Source organism: Calliopsis andreniformis, chromosome 6, assembly GCF_051401765.1.
Source record: "Calliopsis andreniformis isolate RMS-2024a chromosome 6, iyCalAndr_principal, whole genome shotgun sequence".
Taxonomy (NCBI): Eukaryota; Metazoa; Arthropoda; class Insecta; order Hymenoptera; family Andrenidae; genus Calliopsis; species Calliopsis andreniformis.
Genome location: NC_135067.1, coordinates 1,814,299 through 1,837,030, shown reverse-complemented (window position 1 = coordinate 1,837,030; position 22,732 = coordinate 1,814,299). Strand labels below are relative to the sequence as shown.

Here is a 22,732-nt window from a genome sequence, read left to right as displayed (position 1 = left end):
GTAGACCTACACATGCGCGCCACTCCATATCGGTCAACGTTAATTCTTTCTATAAAGGGGAAACGCTTTGGTAGGTGGCAGCGGTACGAGGGGTTATTGAATGTCAACTGTTGAAATTGGTAAATAGTCGAAAAAATATAGAAGTGAACTCTCAAAGAACATCCGTTAAACCGAAAACGAATGGTTTTAATGATAGTTTATAGGAATGAAAAACATGACTGAAGTATGCAAGAAAGAATTTTCGACAGCAGAAATTTACTTTGAGGCAGTGAAATAGGCCTTTAAAGTTATTGCATTTTTTGTTTTTGTGATACAGTAGTGGATAAAAGAAAGTTTAAATATAATCGAAACGAAGATACAATGATTTTATGAAAAAGAATTATGGACTATGCTTTCGGAAAGGTGGGAAGATATAGTAAAAAGGATGAATGTTTCAAATGTAAAATCAAATGTCTAATATGATAACTATACTACTATTCATATAAACGTATTTTAATTCTAAACTTTCTTTTTTTGATCATTGTAATTTTATACGAATAAAATAAAATTTAAGATGCAAAAATTGTTTAGTTTTATATGCTTCGTTGTTCATCATAAATTTGAAAGAATAGTTTCAGGACTCATTATTTCAAACATAACAATCATTTTGTTATTCTTTGTGTAAATATTAATAATATGGAATAGAAGAAATCAATTTACACAATAAAATTCATCATTCTGAGCACAAAAGAAAATTTTCGTTTGAAAGTAAATTATGATTAGATACCAACTTCTTTGTGCATATTTTAAAACTTATATATTTTTATATTGTATTAGAAAAATGTAGCTTTATTATCTTTTTATTAAATTTACTTACTTTATGTAAGAAATTGAAATATTTATCCGTTTTCGTTAGGATCACTTCCATGGAAAAACATTTTTATTAAAATTTAGAAAGAAATTATTTTGCACCACAAAAAGTAATGATAAAGGAGGTTAATGAAGATCAAGTATGGGTCATTCCACGCGAAATCGGGCACGTTTCGGAGCAAGTTCTTGTAATTTGCTCAAATTTGAATATGTTGTAGTCTTTAACGATATTTAAACGTGCCCTAAAGGATTTTTCAAAATTTTGAAAATTGTCGATTTTACAGCTGTTTGAAGTTAAGTGCTACCTTTTTTTTAAAAAATTATAGCTATTGAACTAGTAAGCGGATGGAGATGAGCTTTACGGTGCTTATAGAGAAAACATTGAAGTTTGTAAAAAAAATTATTTCATTTAAAAAAACTTGTTTTTTAATCATCTTTTTTGCAATTATTTTAAACAAATGCAGGTTTTTAAGATGATGCGCGATTTTAAAAATCTGAAAAAAAAGGAGAATATAGTTTGATCCTTCCCCTTGATGGACAAACTTTCAAAAAGATGGACATTTTAAAATTGGCCCTGTGAAAATTGCCGAAAGTTGACGCTGCGTCGAGTCGCACTGCTGTGGCGGGCGCGTCGTCGCTGGCAGCCTACTCGTGTCCAGCGGACGAACGTGCGTTATTATTTGCGATCAAGGCGGCAAATATTGGTAACTCACTCTTTGTCAATGATACTTATTGACAAGTTCACATTCATTTTTGCCATGTGAAGTTGCAAAAAAGTGCCATTCTGCATTAATACCAAAATCTTCGAAATGAAAGCTAGGATTTAAGAGATTATATTTATGTTTTCAAGAAGAAGACGAAGATTGAGTTACCAATATTTATTGATTGCATTAAACCTTGCAAATGCTCGGAGATAATGTAGAGTAATGTTGGGTGAAGTCGCCTTGATTCCAAATAATAACGCACATTCGTCCGCTGGAGTCGAGTAGGCTGCTAGCGACGACGCGCCCGCCAGAGCAGTGCGACTCGACGCAGCGTCAACTTTCGCCAATTTTCACAGGGCCAATTTTAAAATGTCCATCTTTTTGAAAGTTTGTCCATCAAGGGGAAGGATCAAACTATATTCTCCTTTTTTTTCAGATTTTTAAAATCGCGCATCATCTTAAAAACCTGCATTTGTTTAAAATAATTGCAAGAAAGATGATTAAAAAACAATTTATTTTAAATGAAATAATTTTTTTTGCAAACTTCAATATTTTCTCTATAAGCACCGTAAAGCTCATCTCCGTCCGCTTACTAGTTCAATAGCTATAATTTTTTAAAAAAAAGGTAGCACTTAACTTCAAACAGCTGTAAAATCGACAATTTTCAAAATTTTGAAAAATCCATTGGGGTACGTTTAAATATCGTTAAAGACTACAACATATTCAAATTTGAGCAAATTACAAGAACTTGCTCCGAAACGTGCCCGATTTCGCGTGGAATGACCCGTATGCAAGGGATGTAATTAAATTTACTATGAGTATGTTTAATAAATTTTTTACAAATGTGATGATAAAAATATATGCATCTATAATTCCATAGGCTGGTCTGAATCATAAACCATTATTGTTTGCATCAGCTGACATATTCTATCTCTTTATTGTAGGAAATTTATATATTTGAAACTATTGAAGCAACCAAAAATTGTTTGTAGATATTGTACATAAATTTTCTTCTTATACTGTATATATAAAAGATAATTTTTACGTTTGAAAATTTGCTTTACTTAACTGTTAAAAAGATGTATTTAACAAAACGAACATTACTTTCATAGTACTGTGTTCAGATATTCAACTTTTTCAATAAAAAAATGCTTCTAAAGTTGAACCGTATTTACATCGAATTTTATTAAAATAAGAATTTTTAAGTCTATATACTTTTCTTACTTTTGAATATACTTTTCGTGTTAGTATCTTTCTCAAGTAAATAGATAATATACTGTAGATACCTATGAATATACTAGGCAGACGTAAAAGATTTTTAATATTTTATAATATTCAGATATTATCTGTTTCAAAGAAGACATAGTACACGACAAATAAGTTGAAAATGTTCGTTGAATTTTTCTCGTGGAGCATTTCGTTCGCTAGAAAATGAAGACTGAAAATTGTGCGAAATAGCGTGTGCATTAAACTGTAAACTTATCCTAATTTTTTACTGAATTTTCTCAGAGAAGAGGCCTGTATACGATGAAAATTTGTTCTATATCTCCAATTAAAGGTTTAAGAAGAAACTAATTTAATAAAAGAAGGTCAAATTTGTGCTTTATACATACCTACTCTTTGTACAGGGTATTCCACAACTGGAGATACAAGCGGAAAAATGGTAACTTTACATGAAAAATAATATTCTTTTCGTTTCTGAGAATTAATTTGTTTTCGAGAAAATTGAGATTGAATTTTAGCCAAGGTTAAGTACCCTAAAGTACAATTTAAACCATTTGAGGGATAAACGAGGAAGAGGGAATGTTTTTAGTTTATAGTAGAAGTCAATGGTCAGACTCAATGATGTTCCATTCTCCTTACCCGACTACGCTTCAAACATCCAAAACTGAAACTATACTTCTGTATAATAATTGTATCCAATCGTAATTTAAGCCAGCGCCACATTTATGTTTCGTCCGCACAAATCGACCGTCTACGGTTTGTCCACGCTTCGTGCAACACAAAAAAAGTTACGGCGGGATTTGTTATAAGCATCTGACGCTGCAGTCTGTATCTGTGTCCAAACGCACACGACAGTTTTCAATATACATATGATCTACTGCATTTATTTTTTCATTCTCTTCGCGATGTGTGCGTTGGACGCAGACGCAGGCCACAGTGTCAGACGCATATAGGGAATCTCGTCTTTATTATGTTGCGTCTAAAGTCTAGAATATGCCCTAAACGAATGAATGCTCGGTTTTTCCTCCATTTCAACAAAATTCAAGAGATACGAGCATTCTTTCATTCATTTGCATGCATGTATATTGTATTGCAGCAAACATGTTTAAAGCTAGCATAACTTAGCTTGCCGATGAATTCCCAGTTTTACGATTATGAGGTGGCATTTCCTACGTAAATACATGCCTGACGTTGCGGCCAGACACTACATAATGAAAAAACAAATAGACTACATCAGATGTATATTGAAAACTAACGTATGTGACAGAAAATTAAGGAGAAATAAAAAGGCAAATTATAATTAAACAAAGAACGAAACTGTAGTACTTTTCAACGCAAACTAAACTTAAGTACAATAATAAACTATGCCAAATTTGAAAGAACTACATTTAGAATTATTAAGGGAATTTATTTCCCCTTCATTTCATTTTTGTCCTTTTTTTCCTGTTTCTTCGCTAGATTCCACTCGACTTTGGACATCAGCAAATCATTTTGATCACATTTCAGTTTGGATAATGTCGTTGAAATTGCTGACATTATCATGTGCGTTTGGATCATATGGTTTGGATACATCGTTAGACGCGTATAGGAAATTCAAATACATCAATCCGCGCAAAGAAAATGCTAAGTATATATGAACACATAATAATTTGAATAGTTTGTTCGTCTGTTCGTTTAATCTCGAGCGGTTAATCCACGCGGACAAAACGCAAATGTGGCATCAGCCTAAACTAAAAGTTAATTTCTGTCGAAACAATTTTTTAAGTGTCGTAAACCTTATGAAGTTCTAATTCCTTGTCCAGAATTTGGTATCTTTTAGTGTTTTGTATTCTAAAGGTATAAACTCCAATTTGACGAAAGCAAAACACGATATCAAAAAGTTTTATTTTATATTTTTCTCATATAAAATCACTATCTTTCCACTTGTACTACCAACTCTTAGGTACCCTGTGCTTCTATCGGTAAAGAGTTATTATTCACTGCTTAATAATCACATTTGATAATTGACTTTCACGATAGTCAATAACAGAATAAAGAAATTACTGTCTTGTTAATGTTATTCATGCAAACCGACTTTCACTATTTACCAACAATAAAGATAATGTTTAAAAGTAATAAAAACATTGATTCTCGTCTGTTTTTAAATTTTTTTGTCCTTGCAACCCTGGATTGTCTCAAAATTATTTTAACTCTAGAATGACACCCTTACAGAAAGAAATTTTAAGTTACTTCGAAGTGCATAGTAGATAGATCTTCAAGTTTAAAATTTGTTGGAGTCGCCAGCGACCTCAGGGTGTCGTTTTACAGTTTAAAACATATGCTGAACTTATTTTCTTTCTGTACTTTCATAATGTCAAAATAAAAATAAAGGATTCTATTTAAAAAGTACAAGATGATCCTGGTATAACATTTTACATAAAAAATGATGTTAAAAGTCTCCTTGCATTATTCTTTTATCACTTATCATTCAAAAGTTACATCAAACGACATTTATCGTGAGACACGCAGTATAGGTATATATTATACCGAAAAAGTAAAGAACTTGGATTATTTGGTTAATTTCAAAACTTAAAATACATAGGGAAGTAAGGGGGATTATGGAACGTAACAAAGAAATTATTGTATTATTATAAACTTCCCTATTTGTAATTTATTGGATTATACAATAAGACAGCTTATCCTCTCATATAACCTGAAGATGTTTTCAAGCATAAGGGTGCGGTTACAATGGATACGTTTTCTAACGAATATATCCCAACTATTTATTGTATGAGCGAAACAAGTTCAAACATATTCGTCACAATGTCACTTTGTCAGTAAACGCATCCACTGTAACAACAGCCTAATTGTATCAAGGCAAAATTGTTCAGTTGATATATGCACAATATTATATTAATACAGTATTAATTCAATATTAAATTCCCAAAAGCATTCTATAAATTCAATAAAAGTGACCCAGTTAAAGAAGGAGGGAGGGACGTCCGTATGGGACCAGTCGAAAGAGGAGCAAGACAAATAAGCCCGGCTATTTGTACTGGCCATAGAGTGGAGTTTTCCTAAATTTCATTGCATTCGCCGTCTTCGATAGCAGATTCTCCAATTGTGCACGGCAAGAAAGACAAATAACTCTATTAAAGACAGAATAGGTAGTAAAAATGACTCCCTCGTAAACTGAACTTATTTATTTATCTAATTTTCAAATATTCTAGTTCGCACGGGGTTCTTTAATGTTTATACGCATAATTACAAATTGTTTGTTCCGATGCTATTGAAACTATGTACAATTCCTTTTTGGTTTGTTAGGGTTTATTATGATTTTCATAATACTACATAGGGTAAAGGATCCAATTATTGACAACAACCCAATTACTGTCAGTCTAAGCTATTTTAATTAAAGTAACAAATAAATCTTGAAAAATCCTACACAAAAAGATTACTATGCAATTAAACTGTAATTTATAATAACATTATAATAGCACTCAAGATAGATTTTGTTCTCGTTGTTCTTTATTTTTCCCATATTTTTAATTATAGTAATGATAATTTACAACAGATAAATATTTCATTCATAATTGCTATTTTACTTATGTTTTATAATAGGTATTCTTATGTATGAGAAAAAAAGGTTTACATTTTTTCGTAATTTCCCAGGTAAAATTAAAGAACACGAAGGAATATAATATAAATAGAAGTAAATTAGAGGTAAAATAACTACAGTCATGTTACGAAAGTTATGAGAGTTATTACACACATATTTCAAACTATGTTCAAAAAAATTCCATCCATTAACAGTCCATAAACGGATTATTGTTTAAAACTTTAGTACGTAATTTTACAGAATTTTATGAATACTGAAACAAATTTCAGCTTTTTGTAAACTAAATATTTATACAGGGAAAATATTGTTATTTATAGACAGAATAAAAAGGCATACAAATTCATTTCTATCAATTCATTTATTTTTTCATTTTGTTTCGTTAATACAAGTTGTCGAGTATATCGATTAATTTTTCTAGTTTATTAGATTAATTACATGAAAAAATAAATAGATAATCGCAACGATTGAAAGAATCTTTTGTAAGCTATGTTTTGTCCATATTTCGTTTCGAAACTTTTTATAGAAATCTTACAATCAAAAAGAACTGCTTGACACTATAAGTACTTAATAATTTGAAAAGCTAAAATTGCTATTAATAATTGCAAAAGCTAACAAAAATTAATCGTGTTTTAACTAAAATAATCTTTTTATTTACATAATACTGTTAATTGCTGGAGTAGATCTACCCATTTCACAAAAAATACATTTGTTACTGAATCGTTAAATCGGACTGACGTCACTTTTTCCTGCAACATTGCATTATCTTCTTTATATAGGTTACCAAAACGAAAAGAGATCATAACTTTTAGGGTAGATAATACTCGCCAAATGAAGCAGGAAAGTTGTAATAAACATTAACAGAAGAATTAATAACTGCAAAGTTATAAAGAATTTTTTGTTCCTGTTCAAGTTAGCGATTTAGTCACTTCAAAAGTTACTGTGCCGTTAACTAAGGTATATGACTAACACTTCTTTAACAATACGTCTCACAATAAGACAATCATATATTGTGATACGTGTGTAAAATGGATAGACAGATACTCTAGTGCTTGCATAAGGTACGATAGTTCCTAATACGAGCAAGTGACTCACTTAAATGGAAATGAAAAATTATTTATAACTTTGAAAATAATTTTTTATTCACGTTTGTTAGGACATTTCTACTCCATTTAACGAATACTACCTACTCTGAAAGTTATGAACACTTTTCTGTTCACCACCATTAGACCTAAAGTCATTTTTCAATACAATTATTGATTTAAACATTTTAAACCTATAAGTGGTAAAACGAAACTTACCCCGCGAAATGAGAACAAATACAGTAAATTATCTCTAAAGAAAAATACATGATAAAGTGCCTTACCTTTAACAGTGAAATCTGACCTTGAATATGATCAGCTATTACAGTGCACGTTTTTTAGAATTTTTGAAAATTATCTAGAGATATCGGAATGAAATACAGCAAGAACACAACCTGTAAACGTTAAAGGATTTCGAAGAATTAAATAATTTAATCATTCACATTAATACAGCTAGATTACATTGAAGGTATATGTATTTGCAATAAAGCTTGTCAAAAAACCGATTTAATATTTATTATATACATTACAAAGCGAAAAGTTATTGAAAGTGATGAGTGTCCTAATATTCTGGTGCGAGGGATAAAAATGTATAAGTGTAGTGAAGATTTTCAAACAATCTGTTTTACTTAAGATCCTAAATTTTTTGTACATCATAAAGTAGAATATCCCCACAAGACCAGACAGCAGTTCTATCGGAGTTATTTAAACGCTGTGAATGGTTTGACGGTTCAGCAACCACCTTGACAAAGACTCCTTGAAGAAAAACAAAAATGGCTGCCCTCTGAAATCTGTGAGAGGAAGAAAAATTGGACACGCAGCTTTGTCGCAATCAGCGCCTCGGTCAGAGGCCGTATTAACTCGGTAAAAAGCTAGCGCGATATATGTCACGTATTGTACGTACTCGGTACATACGAACCTACATACGTACTTCTCTTATGTACACGGCAGACATAGAGAGAGTCTACACCAGCGTGCATCGACCTCTGGGAAAGTGCGCGCGCGCGCGTCAGCCACCGCACAGACCCAGTGTGGAAATGTGGTCAAACAGCAGGGGCATAGAGACAGAAATGCCGACGGAGGAAGAGGAGAGACATTCACGTACACACACCACCTTTCGAGGGGTGAATTCAGCTCGAGCTACTTGAAGATCGTGGAACGCAGGCGCGCTGGCCCCGAGCATCGTATTGCAGGATCCATCCCCCTCTTGCGCCCTGCTTCCTTCTCTTTCTCAATTTTTCCGTGTGACCCTGTGGGTTTTCATCTTTTTGAGGTTTTTGCAACGGTTGAATTTGTCTTTACTTTTCTTCCGTTCGACTTTTCGATCGGAAGAATTCGGTGTCTTCCTTCGAAAAAGATGTACCTGAATTTTTCAAAATCAGCGACATCTCGTGAACACCTTCTTCTTAGACATTGAAATATTTCTTCTTTGTCTTCGTAGCTTAGTCGCGTTTCTCTTTTCTTTTTCCATCTCTATGTAAATTTTACGCCGTCTCTTCTTTCTATTGCATTTAGTTAACTACTACAATATTTCTTCTGCCGTCTTTGATGTTGGGTCTATTTTTGAAGCAGGTCTGCTTTCTGATTCATTTCTCTTTAAGCCTTTATGCTTACACTTAAATGCAATAAATACATTCCTTTTTAAACAATAGGGAAAAATGTTATTATAGATAAAATTTAGATAGATAAAATGTGTCAACTATTTACGTTTAATATGATTAATATACATATTATACCAATTAAAATAAATAATCCATAACAAAAATTGTTATCGTAGTAACATTATAAATTATTTAAAAAACTAGTGTGTATTGAAAATGATGAAAGGGCGAAGACTTCCTTCTTTCGTTCTCATTTGACCCTCAATCATTCTTCTCTTCCTTCCCTTTACTTATGTACGTTTAGATAGAGTTCAATATTTCCTGCTCACAACGATATATTTTCCTTCCATTTTTCTTCTCCCTTTTTCTTAAGAAGAACCTCTTCTTCCTACATCACTTTATCCTTGCTATTGTTTTTAACACTAAAACTATTAGAGCATTTAAAATGTCTGATAAACTCATACATGTTTTTAAAAGTCTATTATTTCAAACGCACCAATGAAGAAAAATATTGCGAATCACTGATAGTTCTGCATAGTGTCGTCGCTATTCACGGTCCTCCTCTTCTTAACTACATTACCTATTATTTTTCCTGTTATATTACATTTAATATTTCTATCATTTTTCCCTCATATTCTTTGTTCTACATTCATTTTCCTATTCCCCTTATCTTTCATTAACGCGTTTTCCCACCCCTTCTCGTTCTACATCCTCTCATTTTCATGTCCTTGTCTGTCCTATTTTCTTTTCCCCTCCCTGTAGCCCATCCCCACCCATACCACAAAAAGGAGGCCTCCCCTTCTTCACTGCCGCTTCTCCTTCTGGCGAACCACAAATCGGTCCTCCTTCCTCCCTTTCGTCCTCGAATCCCCACCGCCGCACATTTTTTCGACCCCGAACGATGCCGAACGTGCGTACGCCTGCGTACATGCCGTTACTACTTACTACTACAGTTTTACTACTGATACTTCCGGGGCTACTACGCGCAGTAGCGTAGCTTTACGTTTCCACCGTTCAGCTCCTACCCCTTCCATAGATCTCCCACCCCACCCCTTCCACACGTTCTATTTTTTCCATGATTTTAATTCTTCGAGTATCCCATCCTTCCTGGTTCTTCCGACCGATTTTCACGTTACCTTCTTCAAATTCACAATGATGTACTCATTGTTTTCGACTGTTTCTTGGTGACACAGTTGAAACTACTGGCACGTTAACACGCGAATCTCCATTTACAGTCTTATCTCCATACAAACTCAATGACACACTTGTATTTCTTCGAAACCGTTATTTCACTTTATCTAGCTCCTGTCTTTAAAAGCACAAATTGAAGATGCTAGTACACAAACTGATTTTAGAAAATAAATACTAACTCCAAGTTTCAAGTTTGTATCGGAACAAGGGTGTAGAAGTTTATTGAGATTATCTGATAACTGACCTTTCCGATCTTCAGTTTTTGACATCGCGGACGCCATTCATCTCGAACAAACCCCCTTCGAAAGCGTTCCAAATCGTTTTTCATATCGAACCCCACATCCTCTTTCGTGCGCCAGTGGATAGATCCCGTTGGGAAGCGCACGGTAGGCCAATGGAGCGGTGCCAAATTAAAACAGAACTGTGGTAAATCGGGCCGCCTTGCATCCCTAGCGCAAGTTTCGATGGCGGGTCACCCTCTGATATGTTCCCTTGTTTTTCGATCCTTTAACGACCTACATGATAGATCAACGTTTTCAAAAGAGTTTATTTAACTCGGATAATGAGTGCATCGAATGAAAACGAAAATATCACCAATTCATTGTTTGAGATTATCCATGCATTTCCGTTTTCATGGATAATAAATAGTTATAAGCACGTAAAAAGTTCAGTCTGAATTAAATCGGCACAAATCCAAAAACTACATTTTGAGGTATTTGATCACAACGTGTAATTCTAAGCATACTACATCTCTGGACTCCGGAGCCAAAGTGTATTAAGTTCACTTGCTTTCCGTTTAACTTAGGACTAGAGGCTTTGAGGTCCAGATATAATTTTGAGATTACCTTAAAATGGCCAATTTTGTCATTTATAGCAGTCATAAAAATTTTTCTCACGCGACACTCTGTTCTCCAGATAATGGATTTCTTGGTGAAGAAGAATTGTTTGTACATTCTTTTTAATCTATTCTTTTTTTATTAGAATACAGATGTATATTAATATTTCTCATTGATAGAAATCCACAAGTAAACAGGTAAAAATACAGGGACTTTGTAAAGCGATCGAATTGCAATGGTACTCGTCAGAAAGGTGTGAAATGCAAAATAATCAAATCAATTGCGCGCAAGATTCAACGATTGTCCTTCCTAGAACGATATCAATTGTGTTAAAACGCTAAACAACGCGAATGGAGGATCTCCACGAGGCGAGAACGCGTGCACCGGTCCAGGACACATAAAATCCGCACATCTCGCAAAAGGTCGTCGCGCATGCGCCAACGATTCCATTCGAAACTCAATGAAAACGCCACGCTCTAATACCGCTCGTTACTACTGAGAGAAAAAGCGACTCCCATTCAAATTAATTCGACTAATCCAAGAGGAAATAAAAGCCTCCATGGCCTACATTTTCAGTAAGCGAGAGACGAAAGAAATAGAATAAATTTTTTTCCGAGGACTACTAATAGGTGGTTAATGCGAATGTCTCTCTAATTCGAACGTTGTCTCTCTAAACGCGGAAATCGTTCAATGAACGAACCATCTACATTTGTCCAATGCCCGCATGCATCCTTAATATATAGTGCAAAGGAGTAACCCAGAAATTAAGATGAGATTAAAAAGAATCTGGAAATGGATTCAATACGAGTGATTGATGATAAACTGTAAACGAGAAAAAAGATAAGGGGTAGAAGAAAAGTTTATCAGCAAGAAGACAGTGATAGGATAGGACAATAAGGTAGAAAAAGAAAGCAGAAATCAGAAAATGAATGACACGTAGACCTAATTCTACTTATATACACAAAAGTAGCTAATAAAGTACATATTATTAAATTTATTTGGTGTGAGTCAGAAGAAGTAAAATCTCTTGTCTCTTGAACGCAAAGCAGCTTCTCCCATAAACTACAAGTAGCAACAACTACAAGGGACATTTTGGTGCCTAATCTGCGTCTCGTGGCGCCTAGAGGAAGCTGACAGCTTTATGCTTGTAGGAAAACAGAGATTCCATGTACGAGTTTGTAACCAGTCAACCTAGGTCTGCAGGGCAAAAAGTTGAGAAAGAATTTCAATGCGGTAAACTATTGAAACCATTTATACTTCGCGTAAAGAGAAACACATATATGAGAAACTCGAGTAGCAGAATGGAAACTATGGGCAATAACTGCAACCATTGATCATCAGAGTACGGAAAGAGTGTGAAGGATGCTAAGAAAGCTAGCAATTAGAAAAGAAGAGTTGGATCGCGAAATGAAAGCGGGATAAATGAATATCCTCGAACCAGAATAAAATAGGTCGGGGTAAAAATAATGGGAAGATCGATGATACAAGTATATTCAAAGTTAGAGAAGGGAAGGAAGACAAATATGAATGAAATTCAGGTAGAGGAAAGATTTCCAGCAAATAATGAAAACTAAAGAAGGAAAAAAAGCAGGAACGAGACAAAGGAATATTGATGACTGAAGACAATGAGAAAGAATAACACAATCCAAAATTGCAGAGGACATTGCCCTGGGAGAACTCAAAATTGCAAGGATTAAAAGATATGCCAGGATTATATCGAGGAATCTTCAAAATTCTTTACAATAAATATCTATATAGTCAGGTGACAACCTAAAACGAGACACGATTCTTTGGTCTCATCTATTCAAAGCTGTCCTATCGCATTATCAGCAGCAGAAGGTCGAAATTGAAGAAAAAAGCAAAAGAAGAGAGGTCAAACGGCAGAAAACTAACGCCAACGACCCGGCGGACCAGAGAGGACATAGATAAAGAGACAGAGGGGTAGAGGAACGTCAGCGTAACCGAGTATCAACACGAGAGACAGAGTACAAGCAGAGGGTGCTAGAAGGAAAAAAGGGGGGTATGAGGTGACGTCACGTCGGGTCGATACTCACCCACACTCCATTTCCCAGCGTCGTCTCGTAACCGAGGGGGCGCACGCGCGGCCTCGTACGCTCCTGATCGCTCCTTCCCGCCATATTAGCCAGCATGGGGTAAGCGAGAATGTACGACAGGGGTGGCTCGGGCTGCTGCTTCTCCCGCAAGGTAATCTTTGTACTTTGTTGCGTGACTTGATTGTCCTCGAGCCGCGTGGTGTCCACGGGCTACGGGAACAGGATCTACGTCGAGGATTGAAAGGGCACTCCGAAGGGTGGAGGAACGGGTGGAAAGGTGGCCCAGTTCTGCAGTCCTCGTCTTCGCCCGTCCACGTTCCTCTGGATCTCTTGGAGACACGTGAACACACATGGATACGCGGATTAGCACGAAACGCGGGACCGCGGCCAGTCGGATCGAAGCTGAGACCGAAAGACGGAAGGACGAACTCGCCTGGACGGCGGAACCAACCAGGAAGAGGGATACAGAGGTCTTTACGAAGGCCGAGGAGCTAAACGCCACCGGGATTCCCGAGGACATCACCAACAAAAGGGGCTGCAAATCGGCCGCGCAAGTGTGGATGTCGTTGTTGTCCCTTTGTGACCGGATGTGCGGCTCTGCCGCGTGGCTCGTGTTTTTCACATGCCTCCACGGGGTGCGTTTCCTTATCGCCTGATTTCTTTTTCACCTCCGACTCTTGCGTAAAACGTGCGTGTACCAATCCTTGACTGGTAGTCCACGCTTTCAAATCGATCTGACGTAATATAATTATTGATACTGTTAGAACTAACAAAAGATCATTTTGCCTAGTGATGATTTCAAAGTTAAGTAGACGTGACTAAGAATTCATGAATACGATTTAGGAATTTCTAGAAGTATATGTACCTATCTTACGGAATTCAATGAGTGTAATTTCTTAATGAAGTTTAAGATGACCACCTGATGAAATCCTAAAAAGGAATATTCTACAGTGATCTAAGTTTCTTTTGCAATACAAAGATTTTATATTTTGTTAAGCAAGATGGAACTAGAGAGTACATTTTTGTTTAGTATACTGCTTCATTTGTATGAGTGCATTTCATTTAAGCTTATTGACATAGGCTTTGGAATTCTAAATACAAGTTGAATGTAATTACTTCATTTTCATATACATTTCTCTCTGTAATACAAAACTTCATATTGAGTTCTAATTGGGTAGTACTAATTCTTTATTCTTTTGACGTAAAAAGGGAAAGAATATTACAAGAATGCACATTATGACTCTTGTTTGCATTGCTGATTACTATCTGACTTCAGTGACTGACAAAAAGAAATTCTCTGTTTTATTTTCACAGGGAAACCCTTTAAACACATACATCTCTGATTATTCTGTAAGAAGAACCAGACTGAAAGGCTTTGCAATTTTTACGAGTCTTTAATTAGGCTGCTGATTGTATTTCGCATGCTACTGCCACAAAGAAATTTCCCATCAGTTACATAATATGACTTCGTTACTTTCAAAACTGATATTTTGTATATCTAAAGAAACTTTTGATTTATTTGTTCGTATTTAGTATCTGGATTTGAAGAACTAATAGAATAAAAACAAATTCTAGAAATAAAAAGGTAGCATAAAACATTGTTCAGTCACATGTTAGTGGTGAGTACGTGTGGCTCCACCTATCTAGAGACTCAATAATAGTTCCTTATCAAATTAGAGATGAACTGAATTATGTACGTATATTATTTTGAAGATTTTTATATTTCTGCCTCTTGACAATGAAATCTTCTGCATTTCAAATTTTTATGCAATTTGAAAATTTATAATAAATTATTTTATATTCTTCTATTTAGAACAGGAGTTTAATATGATTAATACAGAAGTTTATAGAATGTTAATACAATAAGTATACAGTAAAAAATGTGATAATGATATTATTATTATAATTTATTATAAGTCACTTATTTAATTGCAGGAGGGCCGGGGGGAAGTGACAGACATAAGTGCAAGTCCTGGGAGGCAAGTACTTAACAACCAGTTACGTCCCAAAGAACCACCCCCTATGGTCATTCAAGGAGATTTCAGAAAGGTACCCTTAGTAACATTTTCTTTCTATCGATTTACCACTGTTTGTTAGATAAGCGAAAAGATTCTTATTGTCTTAATCTTTGGTCATCTTTTTATGTGTTTCATTCACCAAGCAGTACCATGTCTTTAAAACAAATCTGTATGTGAATATCCAAATACTAAAGGAAAGCTACTTATAGACTTATTACTCTACCTTAGAATAAGCAGAATCTTTGCACTTAACTGATACTTTCTTAGAAGAGTTCTAAGTTGTGGTACAAAAATGACTTACAATAAAAATTCATATTACACTTATATCAACTTTCAATGTAAATCCCATATTAATTTATTAAGTCAATATAAATAAATTAATTTAATTACTGAAATAATATATATAGACAGAGATGTATAAAAAAAGAACAGTTATATTAGAAAGTAAAGCATGAAAACAATTCTATTTTTTTAAGCAAAATTGTTTTGGCAATAAATATAATAAAACATATAAGTAACTTTTCATTTGATTTTATAAGAAAACTAATTGAAACGTAAACTACAAAGAGTGTTGAAAGAACTAAGAAAATTGGAATCTCTAATTATTTTCTTCTACAAGCTGAAACAATTTTATGTAAATTGCAACTAAAGTATATCCTTCTATCATACTTGTTAAAGTGGAAAAACTTATCTTTACAGGTGAGCGGGATTAGCACAGAAATCTTCAAACAAATTGAGACAGTCGAGAATGATCATGATGCCTCAACAGCAGCAGCTCTCGAAGCTGTTGAACAAAGGGGTGAAATGGTTGTACGAGTCATTGAACCAAGGCAAATGGGAAGGCAGGCATCTGAGGCAGCGAAGAAGTTCATCGCAATGCAGGTGTAACATTGTGTGATTTATCTATATAAATTTTAAAATAATTCAAATCATTACTAAATACTGTTTATAGGAGTAAGAAAATAATTTAAATATCTACTGGATAAGAATCTTTGCTTAGTAAAGCTAATTTTACATAATAACACCAGTCAATTTTCATATGACCAATTTTAAAATGTTCATATTTCTAACAATTTGTTCATGAATAGGATAAACAAGGGTACATCTCAATTTTCTTACAAATTTTTCAATTCATCTCTGTTGCTATAAAACTATACTTGTTTAATACCATTATAAAAAAAGAGCTTAAAGATCATTTTCTTCTTTTTAACTAAAAAAAGTTTTAGTTAGTAGTTCATTGTACTTCATTAGCTACTTCATTCCAAGTACCTAAAAGCTCATAGTCATGAGTTAACTAATTAAAAAGTTACAATTTCGTTTTTAAATATCAGTGCTATAGTTTATGCAGCTGTTAAATTAAGAGTTTCCAAAATTTTTAAAAATGTTTTGAGACATTTAAACATAAAAAAGGCTGAAGACTACAATGTATTCAAATTTCAGCACAATCCCACCAATAAATGTTACTTTAGGAAGTGTTCGAATTCACGTTAAAGAACCCTATTGCAAAATCTTGGGAAGCGTATTTGTAACTCACACTTTTCCATAATCATATGTCAAATATTTTGCTATCAATTTTCATCAAAAGAGAAAAGAAATATTTATTCTAAGTTGTTGATCTTCATTTCATGTGAAGATACGTAAACAATAATTCATGATTTTTGTAAGTTTGATATTATACCATGAATATTATTTCTTCTTTGACCAACTAGTATAATTATTTAAATGAACAATGAAGCAGTTTTACGTAACATAGTTTCTAATTTCTTCCTTTTGTACTATTTGAATATCTGTTTTATTGTCTTCTCTTTGTTGCTCCAGGATCCAAAGCACCCTATCCACTTTGTAGAGATAATCAAAAGGCCAGGACAAACTCTTGGGCTCTACATACGTGAAGGAAACGGTGTAGACAGGAACGATGGTGTCTTTATTTCGAGAATAGCCCTGGAGACCGCCGTCTATAATAGCGGCTGCTTGAAGGTGAGATTCCCAGTTTTTTTTCTTTGTTCTTCCTCTATTAGCAGAAAACCCAATTGTTTTCGCGCCTGAAAGTAATTCAAGCTCAGAATTCAGTACATCTCTTCCCTTGAGAGTTAAACTATTGAGTTAACTTATAAGTAACTTCTCATTTTTCCATCAAGATGTATTTATGTTCCTTAAGTCTACGTGACGGCATGAATTGAAACATTCATTGATCTTGCCTATAGACATCCCAAAAGAATTTGCTGTGTTTGGTCAGAAAATTTTATGAACGTTCTATGCCATCATGAATAGAATTGCTCTCGTAAATCAATATTTTCACTGTCCATACAAATAGATAACTTTAGCGTCCAAGATATTATAAAATAAACAATTATAGCATAGGACTGGAATACAACGGAAGATCAATATAAACTGAACTAGGGAACAACAAAATTCGTGTTCTATTCCTATAAATTCGAGATATCCGAAAGAATATTATCGACTTACAAAATATCATAGTATATCGAAGTAATAAATGCTTACACTGATAGTTGATACTCTAATCTCTTGTATAGGTATAGTTCTTTTTTATTTATTTCTGATAAAATAGAAATGCCAAAAATTTACAATACGTGGTATATGCAGAAGTTTTCTTGCAAGAATGTACAGTTATTGAAACAGTTGCTAAGGAAGTTATAACTTCTTTTCCTGGGAACTCTTGTTTATGTTCATTGACTACTTGAAAAGCTTATTCTTATAACAAACTCATTTTAAAATATAAATATACAAAATATGTTTTCTTTGCTTTTCGAACTAGGTTGGCGATGAAATTCTTGCGGTGAATCTCGTGGATGTAACGCATATGAGTCTGGATGACGTAGTGATCATCATGTCAATACCAATGAGACTCGTGCTGGCGACGAGGCATGGTCAGCACCAACCAGTCTCTCATAGTCGTCAAGCGGAGCATAAAGCACCTCCAGTCGTTGTGATCAAAAGAGAGTTGAACGAGGATGAGAATGATCATGCAACCAGTAATCACGTCAGGTATTTAAAACAAATATAAAACATTTTACAATTATTTTCATATATAACATTAGGAAATAAAGTAACTTGGTTATTAATTCCTTTTTGAAACTCTAAAACCTATATCATGTATTAAACACAATAGGATATGTCTTATACTAACAATTTTTTTTAAATTCAGATCATCAAACATACTGAACTTTCTAAACAATTGTAATTAAATTTGTGAAATTGTTTAAGCTGTAGAAAGGAAAAAATTGTGATAGGAATAGTTTGGTTGAATGAATAGTTTAATTGAATGCAAGAAAAACTATTAATATATTATTTTATACATATATTATTATTATTATTATTATTATTATAGATAAATTATTCTGGTAGTGAATTAATTAAAAGATTTCTTATAACTTTAGATACAATATTCACTGAGGCTAATTTATTGTTCTAGATTACTAATTGAATATAGAGTAATATCAATGAAGAAATAATTGAAGAATCCAGACTCAGTTCACATATTTTAAACACTATCTTACAATTAACATTGTACACTAAATTTTTTTGTAAATATAGGATTTTTGTTCTCATTATAGGGACAGTAATCGTAGACGTGGCGATGGCCGAGAAATGTTGCCTTCCAGATCAAGATTAGGATTGATTGGATTGGGTTCCAGTCAAGACTTAGGATCCAGTAATGGTGACTTGTATTACAATTCCAGACCAGAAGGACATTGGTCTTATCAACCACCACCACCTCCAGTTATTACACATCAACCAAAGCCCTCTGCAACACAACATTTTCAGCCATACGAACGTGGATATCCTAAAACTTTGGAGAGTTTGGCTGAGAAAGTAAGTTTTGAATGATGTTCTATTTTTTTTCTATGATCCTGATGCAGGTCGAGACTTATTTCCAACAAAAAATGAGAAAAAATTAAATGAATTAAAAATCATACTTAAAAAATTATTGGAATAATAGAGTAAAAAAAATATAATTTCGTGGCGGAAATATGAAACTCAACAAATTTTAGTTCTATCAAGATGATTTCAGAATTAATAAAGCTTAAGAAAAACTAATTCAAAAAGATCCTAACGTTAATAAAGTTTCTAAATACAAAACACAGGAAAATTTTATAACAGATAGAGAAATTCAATCGTAATAAAGTTTATAAGTTTAGTTTAAAGCATATTAAATTATCAGTGTTTTAACAGATGAATTTTTTATCTATGTACCATAAATCTACACCTGCAATTAGGAGTAGGTCATATATAGATGTTCTAGACGATGTGGATCGAGCACCCTTTCACACACCTGTCTGCACCAAGTTAACACTTGTTTGCCCTTCTCTGTCTTCGATTGCAATCGCGTTTAATAACAAAGTGGTGAATTCGTGGCAATGTCTCGAGACACTCCTGATAGATATCAGTATGACGTGTGCTGTCGCAGTATTTAAGTCGTTTGGACTAGAAAACTCCTATATATATACTATATTCTTACTATATACATCAATGTAAATTATAATTTCATATCGTTGTATCAAATTGAAAGGCCAAAGGACCTGTTAATGAAGATTGAACAATCTTTGAAGGAATAGTCCAAATGACTTAGGGACAGCTCGCTCGTGTTTCGACCACGTGTTTCACATGACTAATCGGTTCTATGAATGAATGCTACATTGATATTAACCAGGATTTTACAAAGGTAAAGAAACCACAAACTCTTTCTTGATATCTAGACTTGTGTATAACTGCAATCCCCTGCACCGTGCTCATATTTAGACAGTCGACAATTATTTGTATATTTTCATCTAAATTAGCATTCAAAACATGAAGGAAGTTAAACAAATCTTAATACAACTTTAAATTAAAGTATGAAAACGGCAAATATTTGTCACTGTCTATGTGAAATTGGATTAATATATATTTGTCGCTAGTATAATGTAAATCCCATTTTTTGGTTGCCTCATAAGCTTTGCTGTGCATTCAATTTCATTTTTTCTAAATATTGCCTCTTTTCCTAATGATCCGTGATATAGTCTGCACGATAAATGGATCCACGAACAAATAAACTATCCCAAAACTGATTTGAGACAATTTTTATAAAGAGGTCCATTTATTGTGTTGGGACATTACTTCACTCGAATGTTCCTTCGACCACAGTCGAACAGTTTATTCTCTAAATGAAAAAAAAATTAATTCAATTCAGATCATTTCACTTCTATTGATTAAATTGAAATAGTAACGATGGTCGCATAACTGACTGTGATACAAGGAACAAAAAAGTTATTTTAACAGATAAAAGTTGAATCTGACGAGGATTTATAAATTCAGGTACACTCATTCTACACGGGGCCAGTAATGCCCTCGAATGGTGGTCGTCGAATGTCCACGGGCGCAGGAATGCAATCAGTAGGAAGCAGACTGTCTAATCAGACTCAACCATCACATTACGGATATGGTCAGCAACCTGGTACGGGAAGAATCATGCCCAGAAGTGGCTCAGATCAACATTTGCCACGCGTCGATTACACGAGCATTACTACGCCTGCTCGACACACTCTTCTCAGATCTAGCTTAAAAACAGGTCTATACTTTTATAATTGGACTTACTTTTCCCTGCTTTTACATGTAGTATTTGTTCTACGAAATTAGAATTTATTGATAACTTAAGTGATAAGATAAAATTGTGGAAATATAGAAGTCTTTGTAACTCTCGAGTTTCTTTGAACACTACTATTCCGTCTGCAAAACAATATGAAGCTATTATATTTCACAAACATTTACAATGTTTCTTGTTAAATAAACACAGGAACGACGGCATTGAGATATAACACAAGGTATGGTACTCAAGGCGACGCTACATCCACTACTCAGAGGCAAGGTCAGTTTGGTACTCTGACAAGAAGGCATCGACCGTCTTTGGACTATGCTTCAGACACTGAAGCAACGTGTTCAAGTTCTCCGAAATCTGCATACTATTACTACAGGCACAACATGAATAATCCTCCTCAAAGTAGCGCTGTCTCCCACCTGGCAACACTTTCGAGGTCACAAATTGGTCAGAGTTCCTCTGGTTCGTTATTATCATAACTTCAATAAATTTCCATAGAGTTGATAATCATATTTGAAAATAACTTCAAATTCATATACAGCAGAATTTTTCCTTTGTCATAGGTTTAAGATCAAATTCGTTACCCAGAAGTGGCAGAACATTACCCCAGCAGCCTGGTCTTAGATCTGGACTTAGCACAGTAGCATCTGGACTGATTGACCAGGAGGACAGTGACGGTGCACTTTCTGCACCTGAATTGCCTGCTATCAGGCGTGACAGAGGTGGGTGATAGTCGAATCTGATTGAGTTCAACAAATTAATGTTTGTTAATTTCCTGAATATTTTAAATGTCCGACAACTAAAAGTACCGAGTATGTAAATTCTATCGATGTCAATGGCAGGAAGAATACCGTCATCACCTAGTGTGTTCACGTCAGATGAGTATAGAGCTTGGTTGAGTCGGACTCCGAGTACCAGTGCGTTGTATGAACAGATCAGAGCAACTACAAGTAGGCCACCGCGTTACACATATAGTGCAGAAAATATTCATGCAGCTGCAAATCAAGTAAGTATATTAAATTGAATAATATCGTTCAATCGATTAAAATTTTATAAGAATATGAAAAATAATTTGTTTCATCTTAAAAGGCTGAATACGGTAGCTACAGTGCGTACAGACCACTCTCCAGTACGCTGGATCGTCTCTCGACAAGGTCAGCATCGGCACAACAAGTAAACCTAGCTAATCTAAGAGCATCAACAGCGATTAGCTCAACGTGTCACCGAGGAGCAACTAATCCAAGACCTGCTTCGGTAGCTTCAAGTGCTCGTACATCTTTAACAAGCCAAAAACCGTCTCTTAGTAGTTCAACTACCCAAAGGGCGACGTCAGTCAGAAGAATTAGAAATTTGTTGGATCTAGAATCAACAAGAAGCATACCTACCCCTACGCCTACCAGAACTCAGGATCAAAGACTGCTAGATATTAATCCTGCAGGTATATTAACTTCGGCTTAATTTTCTGCTAATTCTGACAATCTCTCTAAAATATTTAAAATTCTTAAAATAGCAGATAAAGTTTTTGAGCAATGTTTTTACTGCTTTTTATAATAAATTTTTTTTTATATTACTTCAGAGTTCCTCAAATATAAAATAGAGAAGCCGCCAACTGTAGGGACTCCGAGCTCAACTAGTTCCCTCTTGAGTTCTCTCGGGGAAACCAGCAGTGGTGATTTGGCAAGTGGGGTTAGCGGATTGCTTTGGGTTCATCTGTTAGCAGGACGTGGGCTTCGGTCGACGACGTCTTCATCAGCAGCCACTACGCCCTCTACACCATCAGGTCAGCCTAATTTAGGTACGTTTGGGAGTATGCACAACCTGTAGGCAACTTCTCCATCGCACAGTTTGTTTTTCTTTTTTATTTGAATCTACTTAGTCGGTCCAACGCCCTAAAACTCTCGAATGTTAGACAATATCCAGCTGTTCAGTGTGAAATCTTATTTAGTACTCAAGCTGCGAAAATATTAACATCATGATTTAAGATT

The 22,732-nt window shown here is 34.4% G+C and overlaps 1 protein-coding gene across 4 annotated transcripts in view; it reads left to right on the top strand.

The window, feature by feature from the left end:
• The window catches only part of Rhogap100f (Rho GTPase activating protein at 100F), a 105,894-nt gene that overhangs the window by 72,566 nt on the left and 10,596 nt on the right, over positions 1-22,732 (top strand). For 3 of the 4 annotated variants that reach the window (XM_076379780.1, XM_076379779.1, XM_076379783.1), the window contains exons 1-12: positions 11,990-13,771; positions 15,072-15,185; positions 15,854-16,036; positions 16,973-17,131; positions 17,931-18,160; positions 18,730-18,988; positions 20,468-20,720; positions 20,946-21,209; positions 21,311-21,469; positions 21,590-21,753; positions 21,837-22,185; positions 22,324-22,542. In XM_076379780.1, coding sequence (XP_076235895.1) covers positions 13,487-13,771; positions 15,072-15,185; positions 15,854-16,036; positions 16,973-17,131; positions 17,931-18,160; positions 18,730-18,988; positions 20,468-20,720; positions 20,946-21,209; positions 21,311-21,469; positions 21,590-21,753; positions 21,837-22,185; positions 22,324-22,542 — 2,638 coding nt within the window. In that variant the 5' untranslated portion in view covers positions 11,990-13,486. Of the gene's footprint in view, positions 1-11,989; positions 13,772-15,071; positions 15,186-15,853; positions 16,037-16,972; positions 17,132-17,930; positions 18,161-18,729; positions 18,989-20,467; positions 20,721-20,945; positions 21,210-21,310; positions 21,470-21,589; positions 21,754-21,836; positions 22,186-22,323; positions 22,543-22,732 lie in introns of those variants that run through there. The other variant, XM_076379781.1, reaches the window with a different exon arrangement.